Here is a 15588-nt window from a genome sequence, read left to right as displayed (position 1 = left end):
CCTCCTCAGAGAGCCATTTTGATTTTTTGCATTTCTTTTTCACGGGGATGATCTTGATCCCTGTCTCCTGTACAATGTCACAAACCTCTGTCCATAGTTCACCAGGTACTCTATCAGATCTAGTCCCTTAAATCTATTTCTCCCTTCCACTGTATAATCATAAGGGATTTGATTTAGGTCATACCTGAATGGTCTAGGGTCTTTCCCTACTTTCTTCAATTTCAGTCTGAATTTGGCAATAAGGAGTTCATGATCTGAGCCACAGTCACCTCCCGGTCTTGTTTTTGCTAACTGTATAGAGCTTCTCCATCTTTGGCTGCAAAGAATATTATCAATCTGATTTCGGTGTTGACCGTCTGGTGATGTCCATACGTAGAGTCATCTCTTGTGTTGTTAGAAGAGGGTGTTTGCTATGACCAGTGCATTGTCTTGGCAAAACTCTATTAGCCTTTGCCCTGCTTCATTCCGTGCTCCAAGGCCAAATTTGCCTGTTACTCCAGGTGTTTCTTGACTTTACACTTTTGCATTCCAGTCCCCTATAATGAAAAGGACATCTTTTTTGGGTGTTAGTTCTAGAAGGTCTTGTAGGTCTTCATAGAACTGTTCAACTTCAACTTCTTCAGTGTTACTGGTTGGGGCATAGGCCTGGATCACCGTGATATTGAATGGTTTGCCTTGGAAACGAACAGAGATCATTGTGTCGTTTTTAAGATTGCATCCAAGTACTGCATTTCGGACTCTTTTGTTGACCATGATGGCTATTCCATTTCTTCTAAGGGATTCTTGCCCACAGTAGTAGATATAATGGTCATCTGACTTAAATTCACCCATTCCAGTCCATTTTAGTTCGCTGATTCATAGAATGTCAACGTTCACTCTTGCCATCTCCTGTTTGACCACTTCCAATTTGCCTTGATTCATGGACCTAACATTCCAGGTTCCCATGCAATATTGCTTTTTACAGCATCAGACCTTGCTTCTATCACCAGTCGCATCCACAACTGGGTATTGTTCTTGCTTTGGCTCCATCCCTTCGTTCTTCTGGAGTTATTTCTCTACTGATCTTCTGTAGCATATTGGGCACCTCCCGACCTGGGGAGTTCCTCTTTCAGTATCCTATCATTTTGCCTATTCATGGGGTTCTCAAGGCAAGAATACTGAAGTGGTTTGCCATTCCCTTCTCCAGTGGACCACATTCTGTCAGCCTCTCCACCATGACCCGTCCATCTTGGGTGGCCCACACAGCATGGCTTAGTTTCATTGAGGAAGACAAGGCTGTGGTTCATGTGATCAGATTGGCTAGTTTTCTGTGATTATGGTTTCAGTGTGTCTGCCCTCTGATACCCTCTTGCAACACCTACCATCTTACTTGGGTTTCTCTTACCTTGGACGTAGGGTATCTCTTCACAGCTGCTCCAGCAAAACGCAACCACTGCTCCTTACCTTGGATAAGGTCACCCCTCTTGACCTTGAAGGTGGAGTAGCTCCTCTCGGCCCTCCTGCACCGGTGTAGCCATTTGCAATTTGCATGTACTTCCTCAGGTTATCTCATTTTATCTTCACAAGCACAAGGTAGCCAGGACAATGGTATCAAGTCTATTTTATATAGAAGAAACCGAGACATAAAGCAGATTTGCCCACATTGACATGATAGTAGAGGCCAAAGCCAAGACAAATCTGTCTTCTCAGTCAAGGCTCCTTCTATACCATGCCATCTTGGCTTCTTTGATATTATAATAATGAGAGTAATTACCATCTGATTGCCAAGCACTCTACAAGACTTAGGACCACACATACAGAACCTGAGGCTCAGGCAGCCTTAACACCACTCAGCTAGTATGAGACAAGGAGCACACATTCTCTTCTTGGCCCTTTGTTCTTAAGTCTCTCAGACATGTTCGCCTCTTTGCAACCCCATGGACTGTAGCCTACCAGGCTTCTCTGTCCATGGGATTGTCCAGGTGAGGATCCTGAAGTGGGTTGTCATTTCCTTCTCCAGGGAATCTTCCTGACTAGGAATTCAACCCAGGTCTCCTGCATTGCAGATGGAATCTTAACCAGTTGAACTACCATGGAAGCCCTCATACTATACAATCTCTTTCAAAAAACAACATTATTCTATGGCTTCTCTTCCAATTTTCTAAACCTGTATCTACAATCCTGTTATCATCTCCAAAATCCATTCCTTAATATACATTGCCAAGTGGAGACTTCCATTTGAATGGCTTTTCTTCATTTTGAGCCCCATATGACAAAGATGACTGTATTACCCTCATCTCTCTGACCAGTTCCCCCTCCCACTCCTTTTAGCATCGTCATTCTCCAGCCATAGACACAGAACCTTAGAGTTGATTCATTCCTCCCTTCATCCTCCTTGTCCTGTCAGTCACAAAGTCCTGTTGAATATTCTGATGAAGTGCTCAACTTTCCTCCTCTTTCTTTCCAGGTACATTTCTCTTTATTCTCATGGTTATTTATTCAAGGCTCTGAAACTGATGTTGTTGGTCAACCTTCTTTCAGCAAAAGTGCAGGTTTTAGATCACCCCCATTGAGTTCATCATCTATGCATAACATTTAATCTTCCTAACATAGCTTTCTACAGTTATTCCTCAGTATTCACTGGGAATTGGTTCCAGGACCCTGTGCAGATATCAATATCCATGGATGCTCAAGTCCCTTATATAATATGGTATAGTACAGTCGGCCCTTCTGAAACCAAAGGATACAGAAGGCTGAATGTATTACTTCCCCCAAATATGAACCTTCAAATGCCCCAGAATCCATATAAAAGGAGTCTGAAGTCCTGAATAGCCTTCAACATCTCCCCCACCGAATCTGTCTCCCCGCACCCAAACGGGCAGGTTAAGATGCCCTAGTCCTTGCTCATCTCTATGTCACCACCCATGTCTCTCCCCTCACCTTAAACTGCCTTTCTGCTTATTTCTATTCTACCCATGCTTTAGGCATAAGGCACATTCTACCTCTTTCAAGATACCAGGTACCCTGTAACTCATAAAATTATGAAATTCCTGCAGCGCTTGTGGCATCCATCCAAGGACCAGACTTGACTCTGGCTTGAGCTGTTGACCTTTGTTTTGTGTGGATTAGTCACAGCTCCCATCTAGATAGTAAGTTTGGAGGAACAGAGAGGACATAGCTCATGTTCCTCCATTCCCCACAGCTCCTAGCAAAACGCTGAGCCAGTAAGTCAGGAGAAGAGCAGAGTCAATACACCAGTGTTTCTTACAGTTCTGACATGCATTTGGCAGGCTTGCTTCCCCGAGGTGAAGTCTGTGAATCACTTCGTGTTATTTTGAAAGCAGGAAGTCTACAGACCACATTTTAAGAAGCACTGATTTTTCGGGAGTCATTGAACAATCCATGCCAAAAGGGAGATAGGACATTGCTGTTTACTCTTATGCATAACAACTAGATCAGCAATCATTTGAATACACATTTTCTGTTGCCCAAGACTGATTTATAAAAAAATGAAGACTTGCTAAGCATAAAACAAAATTCTAGATACTTTTAAGAATGTGAGATATTCAACAAATTCCCCATATTCAGGAAGCAACAATTTGTTCTATAACTGGTTTTATAACAATCTCATGTAGTAGATGAATTAAAAATTCCACTTGGGGATTGGACATGGAAGTTAGAATGCAGAACTGTTCCAGCTAAAAATGTAAATCATTAGGTAGCTTAGCAAATATGGTTTTATAATGAATAATCTGGCATAAATGTACAGTAGTGAGACAGAGGACTAAGGACAGAATCATATGATGCTTTTTGCAATATGACATTAGTTAATGAGCTCCCCAAACATTTTAGAATATATTCAATATTTATGGAATTAGAGTCTGTAGTAAAAAATAAAAAGTATAGTTCAGGAAAAAAGAATAAAACAGATGCTTGTAGATAGCATGTTTTGCATTTAAGGTAATAACTCTTAATTATATAAAACTGTGTAGTTTTCAAGAAGCAAGTATGTTACATTATGGAACTTTTCTCAACAACGGAGAATTAGAGAAGAATTTTTTTATAGAATTTCTTTTTTAAATTGGAGGATAATTGCTTTACAATGCTGTGTTAGTTTCTACTGTATGACAAAACGAATCAGCCATGAGTATACATGTTTCCCCTCCTTCCTGAGTTTACCTCCCACCCCTTCATCCCACCCCTCCAGGTCATCAAAGAGCACCAAGCTGAGCTTCCTGTGTTACACAGCAGCTTCCCACCAGCTATCTATTTTACACATGGCAGTGCATATATGGCAATACCACTCTCTCAATTTGTCACACCCTCTCCTTCCCCTACCGCGTCCACAAGTCGTTTCTGTATGTCTGTCTCTATTCCTGCCTTACAAATAGGTTTATCAGTACCATTTTTCTAGGTTCCATAAAGAAGGCCACAAAGAGTGGCCTTCCATGGAGAGTACATTTTTTAGGAAGTCAATTTGAAGTTAGCTGTGGTTTTTGTAATAAGCACTGTTTCTGATTTCATTTGTATGCTATTCACTCTTAGGCAATATGCCTTCTTTAACAATCACAGGTAAGGTCGGGGTGTTGCTTTCTGTTATGAAGGAATAAAGATCTTGGTATAACACTTTCCATTCTAAGTCTCCTCCAGTAAACACCAACCTCATTTGTTGTTAAATATCAGTAACTGAGGGGTAATCCATTTTTTCTGAGCAATTCTAATTATCAGAACTTTCTCCCTCATTAAGTTGAAATGTGTTTCTCTGATTTACCTGCTAGTCCCAATTCTGCCTTGTAATATCACTTCAGTCAAGTCTTTATTTGCTTCATAATTTTTGAATTTAACACTCGTATCTCCTTTCATTCTCTTATTCTGGCTAAAAATTCTTAATTTTTTCAGTCATTTCTCAAACAGCATTTTTTTTCCCCATAAGCCACACCAATTTAGTCACCTTTCTCTCACCATACTGCAGTTTCTATAAACCGTGGCACCCATCACTTAGTATAACACTCCATATTTGGCCTGCCTAGAACAGAACCCAGGAGAACTACTACCTCACATAATGTGTACCCAAGATTTTCTATTAATACTACCTAAAATTACATAAGATATTTTAGTAATTTCACCATATCACTAGCTCATATTTAGTTAACTACAGTCCTCAAAGTTCCCATCCCTCACAATGAACTATTTTAAGTTGCATCTCATACACTCTGAACAAATTAAACAGAATTTGCAGAACCCATAGTCAGAAATTTATATTTATGATTTTACAGGCTGCTCTTCTTCCCTCGTCTCTAAAATTCTGTAACTTTGAAGCCCAAGACACTATGTTCTTTCCTAAACACAACAGCACTGGTTCACTGTACTCTACAACCTCTGCCATGGTTCTTCGCAATTTCAGTAATCACGTAGGTGATCATTCCACTCCCAGCCTGCCATTCTTCTGGACCCCAGTCTTCTGATGACCCTGTCCTCTACTCCATCCCAGTCTTCCAATCTCCTCAATAACTGTACCCCCTCCTTATCTCCATATCAAATAACGCACTGCTCACAGCATCTTTTCTCTGTGCTTCATCATCCTCTGTCCTCATTTCTCCTCCCCAGACTCCAAGATCAATCAGTAATCTCACTGCCTTGCATGCATCTGATAACTCCACTGTCCACCTTATTTAATTCTCCCTGTACACCACTGGCTCAGATGGTAAAGAATCTGCCTGCAATGCGGGAGACCAGGGTTCAACCCCTGGGTCAGCAAAATCCCCTGGAGAAGGGAATGGCAACCCACTCCAGTGTTCTTGCCTGGAGAATCCCAGGGACGGGGGAGCCTGGTGGGCTGCCGTCTATGGGGTAGCACGGAGTCGAACACAACCGAAGTGACTTAGCAGCAGCAGCTACATCACTGGCTCAGATGGTAAAGAATCTGCCTGCAATGCGGGAGAGACCAGGGTTCAACCCCTGGGTCAGCAAGATCCCCTGGAGAAGGGAATGGCAACCCACTCCAGTATTCTTGCCTGGAAAAGTCCATGGACAGAGGAGCCTAGCAAGCTACAGTCCATGGAGTGGCAAAGAGTCGGACACAACTTTTGAGCGCGCACACACACACACACACACACACACACACACAGGACTTACCATACCTTGACATATATTTTTTGTTCTCTGTCTCCCTTCCCTCTTCTCTCCTTTCCTTCTTACACACACACACACAGAGTAAGATAGTTTATTGGAAACAGACTTTCATTTGTCCCTTTCTGTACCATATACTTAGTGCTTAGAACAATGCCTGGAATATAGCAGAGGTTCAATCAGTAATAGTGTAATGATGAATGAATTAAACAGTGCTCCCTTGCTGAATTTGATAACAATGGTTGCTGTTGAAGAGGAACAAGGGCTGGTTGGAAGACTGAGTGTGAAGAAGACTTCCTTTTCTCTGTATACCCTTTTGTACCTTTTAAATTTTATTTTTTAAAAACCTTTTTATTTTGCATTGGATGAGAGACAATTAACAAACTATGTTGTGATAGTCCAAGTGAACAGCAAAAGGATTCAGCTAACATATACATGTATCCATTCTCCCCCAAATGCCCCTCCTATCCAGGCTTCCACATAACACTGAGCAGAGCTCCATGTGCTATACAGTACTTGTTGGTTATCCATTTTAAATACAGCAGCATGTACATGTCCATCCCAAACTCCCTAACGATTCCTTCCCCCATCCTTCCCCACCCTCTCAGCAACCAAAAGCCCGTTCTCTAAGCCTGTGAGTCTCCGTCTTGTAAGTTCATTCATATCACTTCTTTTTAGATCTCACATGTAAGGGATGTCACACGCTATTTCTCCTTTTCTGACTTACTTCACAGTTAAAATTTAATACCACATGCATATGCTTCCTATTCCAAAAAGGAATTTTTTAGAGTAGAAAATTATTTTAGTAAAATGAATTCACTTTTGGGTTAACATTAAAATCAAGATTTTTAAATAGCAGTGATATCCTCTACCATATCAACAATCTTTTGAAACTTTGTGCCATTTGCGAAATGAAACAGCATGCTTTCTTTTTTTTCAATTAATTGTTACTGGAGTATAGTTGCTTTACAATGCTGTGTTAGTTTCTACTGTACAGCAAAGTGAATCAGCTATACATATACATGTATCCCCTCTTTTTTGGATTTCCTTTCCATTTAGGTCATTACAGCGCACTGAATAGAGTTCTCTGAGCTATACAGTAGGTTCTCATTAGTTACCTCTCTTATATATAGTATCAATAGTGTATATATGTCAATCCGAATCTCTCATTCATCCCACTCCCCTCCTTTTCCCTTTTCGTGTCCACACGTTCATTCTCTACCTCTGTGTCTCTATTTCTTTTTGCAGGTAAGACCATCTATACCGTTTTTCTAGATTCCATATATATGCATTAATATATGACATTTGTTTTTCTCTTTCTGACTTACTTCACTCTGTAAGACAGTCTCTAGGTCCATCCAGGTCTCTACAAATGATCCAATTTTAATCATTTTTGTGGCTGAGGAATATTCCATTGTACATATATGCCATATCTTCTTTATCCATTCCTCAAATGATAGACATTTAGGTTGCTTCCATGTCCTGGCTATTGTTAATAATGCTGCAATAAATGTTGGGGTGCATGTGTCTTTTTTAATTACAGTTTTCTCTGGGTATATGCCTAGTAGTGGGATTGCTAGGTCATATGGTAAGTTCTATTTTCAATTTTTTAAGGAACCTCCATACTGTTCTCCTTAGTGGCTATATCAGTTTACATTCCTATTAACAGTGCAAAAGGGTTCTCTTTTCTCTACTCCCTCTTTAGCATTTATTGTTTGTGGATTGTTTAATGATGGCCATTTTGATGGGGGTGAGATGACACCACACTGTAGTTTTGATTTGCATTTCTCACCCTGCTTACTTAACTTATATGCAGAGTACATCATGAGAAACGCTGGGCTGGAAGAAGCACAAGCTGGAATCAAGATTGCCAGGAGAAATATCAATAACCTCAGATATATAGATGACACCAGCCTTACGGCAGAAAGTGAAGAGGAACTAAAAAGCCTCTTGATGAAAGTGAAAGAGGAGAGTGAACAAGTTGGCTTAAAGCTCAACATTCAGAAAACTAAGATCATGGCATCTGGTCCCATCTTTATGGCAAATAGATGGGGAAACAGTGTCAGACTTTATTTTTCTGGGCTCCAAAATCTCTGCAGATGCTGATTTCAGCCATGAAATTAAAAGACACTTACTCCTTGGAAGGAAAGTTATGACCAACCTAGATAGCATATTAAAAAGCAGAGACATTACTTTGCCAACCAAGGTCCGTCTAGTCAAGGCTATGGTTTTTCCCGTGGTCATGTATGGATGTGAGAGTTGGACTGTGAAGAAAACTGACCGCCAAAGAATTGATGCTTTTGAACTGTGGTGTCGGAGAGTCCCTTGGACTGCAAGGAGATCCAACCAGTCCATTCTAAAGGAGATCAATCCTGGGTGTTCATTGGAAGGACTGATGCTAAAGCTGAAACTCCAATACTTTGGCCACCTCATGTGATGAGTTGACTCACTGGAAAAGACTCTGATGCTGGGAGGGATTGGGGGCGGGAGGAGAAGGGGATGACAGAGAATGAGATGGCTGGATGGCATCACCAACTCGATGGACAGGAGTTTGAGTGAACTCTGGGAGTTGGTGATGGACAGGGAGGCCTGGCGTGCTGTGATTCATGGGGTCGCAAAGAGTCGGACACGACTGAGCGACTGAACTGAACTGAACTGAATAATTAGTGATGTTGCGCATCTTATCATGTGTTTGTTGGCCATCTGTATGTCTTCTTTGGAGAAATGTTTATTTAGGTCTTCTGCCCATTTTTTTGATTGGGTTGTTTGTTTTTTTGATAAGCAGTGTGCTTTCTAAAGTAAGCTGGGTACTTCTAAATTTCCTGGGCATAGAACGTGCTGTGCATATGTTGGTGATTCAGAATATGAAAAATAGAACTAATGTTTTATAGGCATTATTTTTTTAGTGAATCAATGGAAATTGCTGGCAATCAGCATGTTTATTATTTTCTAAGGGTTCATTGGAAGGACTGATGCTAAAGCTGAAACTCCAATACTCTGGCCACCTCATGCGAAGAGTTGACTCATTGGAAAAGACTCTGATGCTGGGAGGGATTGGGGGCAGGAGGAGAAGGGGACGACAGAGGATGAGATGGCTGGATGGCATCACCAACTTGATGGACACGAGGTTGAACGACAGGAAGGCCTGGCGTGCTGCAGTTCATGGTGTTGCAAAGAGTCGGACACAACTGAGTGACTGAACTGAAGGGTTTATAAAAATATTTGGCATAATAGTGCATTCTTAGATCTACAAGCACTCAGCAACAAATATATTGGCTTAGTAAGTTTTTAATATGTATTATTTTCTCATTTTTTCAAATCATTCCTCACTTAAGCTTTTCTAAAATCAGTCTTATTCTCAAGAGACACTAGAATGACATTAAAACTGCTCACTGCACTCATTCTATACCACATGCAAAGTAGTCAGCTCGGAAGAGCCAAGCTTATCGGAGTAGTGGTACAGGATTTTACTTGCTGTTTACTTATCCTGGGCTTCCGGTCTTTCTGTATGTTTTCTATTGTCCAACTTAAGAATTACAACCCACTTTAACGGGTTCTCCTTGTGGCTCAGCTGGTAAAGAATGCACCCGTAATGTGGGAGACCTGGGTTCGATCCCTGGGTTGGGAAGATCCCCTGGAGAAGAAAAAGGCTACCCACTCCAGTATTCTGGCCTGGAGAATTCCTTGGACTGTATAGTCCATGGGGTCGCAAAGAGTCAGATATGACAGCGACTTTCACTCACTCACACCCACTTTAATTATTTATTTTTAAATGATCACCACAATAACTTATAGCGAACTTCCATTATCTCATACAGACACAAGATTAAAGGATTAACTCTCTTAACAACTTTCATATATAACACACAGCACTGTTAATTATACCTGTCATGTTGGACAGGTATTTATATATATATATATATATCCTGAGTACTTACTTATCTCATCTGGAAGGGTGTACCTTTTGAGTGCCTTCATCCAGTTCTCCCTCCACCCACCAAGCCTCTGACAACTGCAAATCTGATCTCTTTTTCTATGGGTTTGTTTAACTGACCTACAACACTATGTTAGTTCCTGTTACATAACATAGTGGTTCAATATTTGTAGACATTTCAAAATGATCACTATCCATTTTAAATAACATAGGTTAAACATGAATTGAGAAACTCCTCCCTCTCCTTTTTCCATTACTCTCACTAGAGCATCTTTCACAAGCAGTGAGCCTCTCCTGTTCATGTTCTTCTCATTGTTCTTTTTGCCCCCAAATATTATTTAAACAAATAAAAATCGGTTGTCTTACATCTTTCCACCATGTTCTTTCACAGAGAGCATTCCTATGTAGATATATTAGTCTCTTGAAATAGGCGTTTTATTTTCACTGCTCTCTATATTTTATAGTGCCTTTTCCAAATCTTCCTTAGTCACCACTGAAATAATTTCCTTTAACTTTTAAAATAAAAGCACAACTAACTAATACAAGGATCTTAGGGTACTATTCAGCCAGCTATTTCTATAAAGACAGAATTAGCTAGATAGTTAGGTAGATCGATGGATTTTTTTTTCCCCCAGCTGTGCACTTTGGGAAACCTATGCTAGTATTTATTTATTCAGTGTTGACCTCAGAAAAGTAACTCATGCCTGTGTGCCAGTGTGGTTAGATTGTTATAATACCCTTCTAAACAAGCTTCCAGCAGTGACTTGGGAATAAGGAAAATGAAAAAAAAAAAAACAAAACTTATTTAACTAAATACTAATGTGAAACAGAAAGATGCACATGTTTCAGGAAACCACAACTTGTGTTCAGTACAGACCCTTACACAAAGGAGGCATTCAGGAAATGTTTACTAAATTGAGTTGAATCACAATGGTCTCTCATTTTACAGATAATAAACACTTTCCATAAGCCAGGCTATGCAAGACAGACAGTAAAGTGAACAAGATAATCCACTCTTTTCCAAATTCTCAAAGTCAGAAGTAGATGAACAGCCTAAAAAAAAGAGATGGGAGCAGAAAGGTTTATGCTGTATTTGTGGACAATGATAAGGATGGGGTTTCTGGAACAGTGAGTTCATGAAGAGAAGTTATGCTGAAAGCTCTGATAAAGTTTATTTATCAATGTATTTTTAGCATATGTGTTTCTAAATTTTAATTTAACCAATTTGAATTCCCAATATGAAAGATATGCACCGTAGTTACTGCCAGAAATGTCACTGATTCCATTCAGAGTATATGCCCAGAGAAATAAATTGCATTAGAAACTCTTATTTTCTTAAAGGTTCTATAAAATACTGTAAAAGTAAGTGCAGTGTTCCTTTCCACTTCAACAGAACTGCAGTTTTCTTAAAAGATGAAAGAAAACAGAAGATTAAAATCTATACCTTCTGAAGAGGATTGCTGGAAATGACTCCAAATAAAAAATACTTACACATCTATCAAACATATCCACAAGAAAAGAGTCAATCTAGCCTCTATGTGGATTATAAAATATGATTGGTAATATGTGTGGTACAATTTATGATATTAAACAGAATAAACACAGCATATATAAACATTTCTGAAAGGTATTTAAATCATGATAGATTAAGAATAGTTTTTCCAATACAGTATCATATTCAGCATTTGAAAATTAAAAGAGTACTGTGGTTCAAATAAATTAGGAAAATTTCTCTTTCTCTGTCCCTCTTCTTCCCACCCTCTCTCTTTCTCTCTCTCTGTCACCCCCAACTCAGCAATCATCTAGAAATGTAAGGTAAATTATGTATAGGTCAATATCACTAAAGCAAATCATCACACTGGGCTGATTTCTCCAGGCCATTCTCAATTCTCTTCATTTTGCCTTTCATGAATGAATCAGTCAATGAGTTAATTTCTAAAGTGACCAATGAATTAACATCTTACCATTACATTTTGTTCAGATGTTCTATTTTAAATTCTTCCTTTAAACAAAGGGCCATTCTTCTATCCTTGTGTTATTGTATGCTCCTTTTGAATAGTTTTCAGAAATAAAATAACTGATCATGAAAAAACAAAACAGTTGCTCTAAACACCCTTGGTATAATGTTACTAGATGATGGCACTGATTCATGATTAACAACCTAACATGTTGTAGCCTACACATGGTGCATTAAATGTTCCCTTGGCAACAGACATCATATCATATGCCCATTATAAATTTTAGACATGAAAAATTGTAGCCTTAGAATAAAGTGTTACTTTTTGTTGAGAACATTTTCATCCCACTAAAGGGACAGAAGCAATGAAAATACCTAGAAATACAGTACTGACGGAGTTTTATCATGCAATGCTAATGATATTCAAACATTTATTCATTCCAGGACATCACAGAGAAATATTTTAGAAATGTTTCTTCAAAAACTTTAACTACCATCAATGTATAAAAATGAATCACAGAATTTCTGTCCAGATGGCATGATTAGTGGTGTTTTTCAGGAAAAAAAAAATGTTTTAAAACATCAATATCTGTCTTACATTTTAGAATACATTTGAAAAAGAAACAAAATTTGTTTACAGTGTATCACACTCAATGTCTAAGTTACTTCTTAGTTTGAGTCCCAAAGAGCATCATTCTTTTAAAAAAGTAAAATTATGAGCTTAATAGGCTTCCTCTGGATTTTGTCCCCGATTAAGTTGAGGTTGCACCTGCTAACTTGACTTACTGCAATAGAACTGTTAAAATAACAGATAAGGAAGCTGGCCCAGATTTTAATTTTTTTCAAGATCTAGTAATTTATTTAGATATCATTTCTGGCATCTAGGCCTCTTATAACAGCCCATATTGAATACTGAATGCAAACTGAAAACACTAAATAACCAATAAATATATGACAAATTCCTTCAAGCAGCAATAACAAACTTTAAAATTTCTGTATAAATTGCAAACTTATGCTTCGTCCCCCTCCCTTCATTCTTTTCCCATCCAAACTCAGCATTATGTTTAATTTTACTAATATATTTGTTGCCTAGGATAGAAAATCCCTAATATATTTACCAAACTATTTCTATAAAAATAGTAATTATGTTAAAAATTGCAAATGCCTACTTTGTCACAATTGTTCTAAGCATTTTATATATAGCAACTATTTTAGTGGATAGTATGTTATTGAGAGGAAGCTAAGCTTCCTCTCCTTAATTCACCTGACCCTGATCACACCAATGAGAGGTGGGCAATGTTTATAAATGATTTATTTTTATGATGGTGGATAAAGGTTCGCTACTCTCAACGAAGAATGCTGATGGTAAATCAACCAAAAAAGTACCTTCCTTTTTCTATTAGCTTTTGCCATCTTCTTTTGCAATTGTAAAGTTTTGTTTTCATTTAGATTAAGTTGAGATCTTAGTCGTAAATCCTCCCCTTCCCCATATAATAACTAATACTGGACAAACGGGGTTTTCTGCTTTTGAGTCTGTCTTTTTCCTTTTTTGTTTGTATATGGTCTTTTTCTCTTCCCTTCAGAATGTTTTATTCAAAACATTCCCTAAATCTCCTTTCCTCCGCTCAAATCTTTTGTACTAGAGCATAATCAAGACACCTAAAACACTCCATGTGACCCTTAAGAGGGGCAGTGGCTTAAGAAAAGAGTTCCTTAAAAAAGTGGCCACGAACAAGCATGCCAGTCCCGCCCCCATTCCGCTCCCCCAGGATCACCTAGCACCCGGCCTTCAAGAGCTACGTTTCCCAAACTACACAACTCTCATTCCACCCGGCAAAGCTTTCTCGGATAACTACACAACACAGCACCCTCCCCCTCGCTCCTTGGAAACACGGAGTTACTTAAGCCGGCAGTCCCACCCCAAATCTCGTTTCAGGCATCCTTTGGGCAGGATACTTCAAGATCTCAGGTCTCCCAGGGATCCAGTTCAGAAGGTGAAGTCAGGTGGAGGGAGGACAAACCCAGGGCAATTTCCTAACGCCCGCGCTGGTTCAGACTGCTGGCAAACTGTGCCTCCTAGCTACACCCACCGCCACTCAACAATCTCTAGCAGCCAGCGGCCGCTCTAAATTAGGGTTCCAAGTTCCAAAGCTCCCTTCGAGGTGGGAGCATCGGGGAGCTGAAAAAGAAGGATTCTGGGCGGGGGACCGCCACAACTCCCAACCTTCTGGCTTCGCAGTCCCTCCGGAATTAAGCACACCTCGGCGTTTCAGTTTAGCGCGAGGTGAGCTAGAGGAGGGGACGGGAAACGGGAGGAAGTAGGGTGTGGCGACTCTCGGAGGTTAAGGAAAGGGAGCGTTAAAGTCACATCTCTGCCCTAGATCGAGCCGGGTCTTGGGGAGGAGGCCTGCCGGTCGCTTTGTCGTCAGCTTCCCCTGTCGCGAGCGCGAGCCCTGCAAGCAAACACGCCCGCCGCCCCGAAATCGTCCCAGCTGGCCAAGCGGGCCCTACAGCCCCCAGTCCCAAGAAACTTGTACACAGGCGCGCCAGCAGCCAGGATGCGGCGGTTTGCTTCTGAGGACAACTTTGAAAGCCAGAAAAATAACCATAATGAAATAAAAGGATCAACAGTATTTTGTTTTCTTCTGAGCCTTCGGAAAAAAATAAAATTTCTGTTCCTACCAGTCCTCTAATATTTACAGGCGCCTGTGACGAAGGGAGGGGGGGCGGGGACGGATTAAGGTTGGTACCGAAGATAGAGAACGCACAGTAGGTGCATAGGTGAGTTGCAGAGGAGGGGGCCGGCTAGGGGACCCGAGTCCCAGACGCCATTTGCGGGGCAGCGGCGCCCGCCCGCCTTACCTGTGGATGCAGTTTCCATGGCAACGGGCGGCGGCCGGGCGGGGCCCGCGCCCAGTTCCCGCGGCGCAGCTTCGGCGACCCCGGCGCCCCAGCCCGGTCCCGGCTCCCCGGCCAGCGTCTCGGGCTTGGCTCCTTTCGGCGTCACCGCTTCGTCCTCCCCCTCCCCCCGGACCCCGAACCCCTGGGACCCGGGGCCGGCCAGCGGCAGAGGCTCGTCTCGGGGATCCGGCGGCGCGGCCATGGCTGGCAGTTCCCCGGGCGCGGCGACAGCGGCTTGGCGGGGCCGAGGTGCAGTGTCTGGGCGGGCGCTCGCTGCTGCTGCCCCCGCCGGGACTCGGGGCTTCGGGAGGCTGCGGTGTGAGCGCCGCCGCCGCCGCCGCCGCTGCTGCAACTCGGGCCGAGCTGCTGCCTACCGCTCTCGGCGCTTCAGCTCCTCCTCCTCCTCCCCCTCCTCTTCCTCCCGGCCCCGCGGCGGCCTCTGCCCGCGCTCCTCCTCCTACTCCTGGCGCCGCCGCTGCGGCCGCCTCGCTGCTCCCAAGCCTGTTATTACGCAGGTGAAAAAGGCCTGCTCGGTCCGAGGCTTCCTTTGCACACGTCAGCCCCCGGCCTGCTAATGGCAGGCCTCGGTTTAGGAGATGTGCCAAATCCACTGGAATCTTCCTCTCAGGTGGGGAGGAACCAGAGAGGACGAGCAGGTAGAAGCAGCAGCCCCTAGCTGAAACGTGAC

General features: G+C 41.7%; 1 protein-coding gene across 3 annotated transcripts in view; it reads right to left on the bottom strand.

The window, feature by feature from the left end:
• RTN1 (reticulon 1) overlaps nt 1-15283 on the bottom strand; it is a 250209-nt gene extending 234926 nt beyond the window's left edge. For all 3 annotated transcript variants that reach the window (XM_088839558.1, XM_088839559.1, XM_055436736.2), the window contains exon 1: nt 14862-15283. In XM_088839558.1, coding sequence (XP_088695684.1) covers nt 14862-15102 — 241 coding nt within the window. In that variant the 5' untranslated portion in view covers nt 15103-15283. The remainder of the gene's footprint in view (nt 1-14861) is intronic.
• Nucleotides 15284-15588: the final 305 nt, after the last annotated feature.

Source organism: Moschus berezovskii, chromosome 9, assembly GCF_049115385.1.
Source record: "Moschus berezovskii isolate FMDL1 chromosome 9, NW_MosBer_1.0, whole genome shotgun sequence".
NCBI classification, from domain to species: Eukaryota; Metazoa; Chordata; class Mammalia; order Artiodactyla; family Moschidae; genus Moschus; species Moschus berezovskii.
Note: the sequence above shows the minus strand (reverse complement) of the source record. Positions and strands in the feature narration are given on the sequence as shown.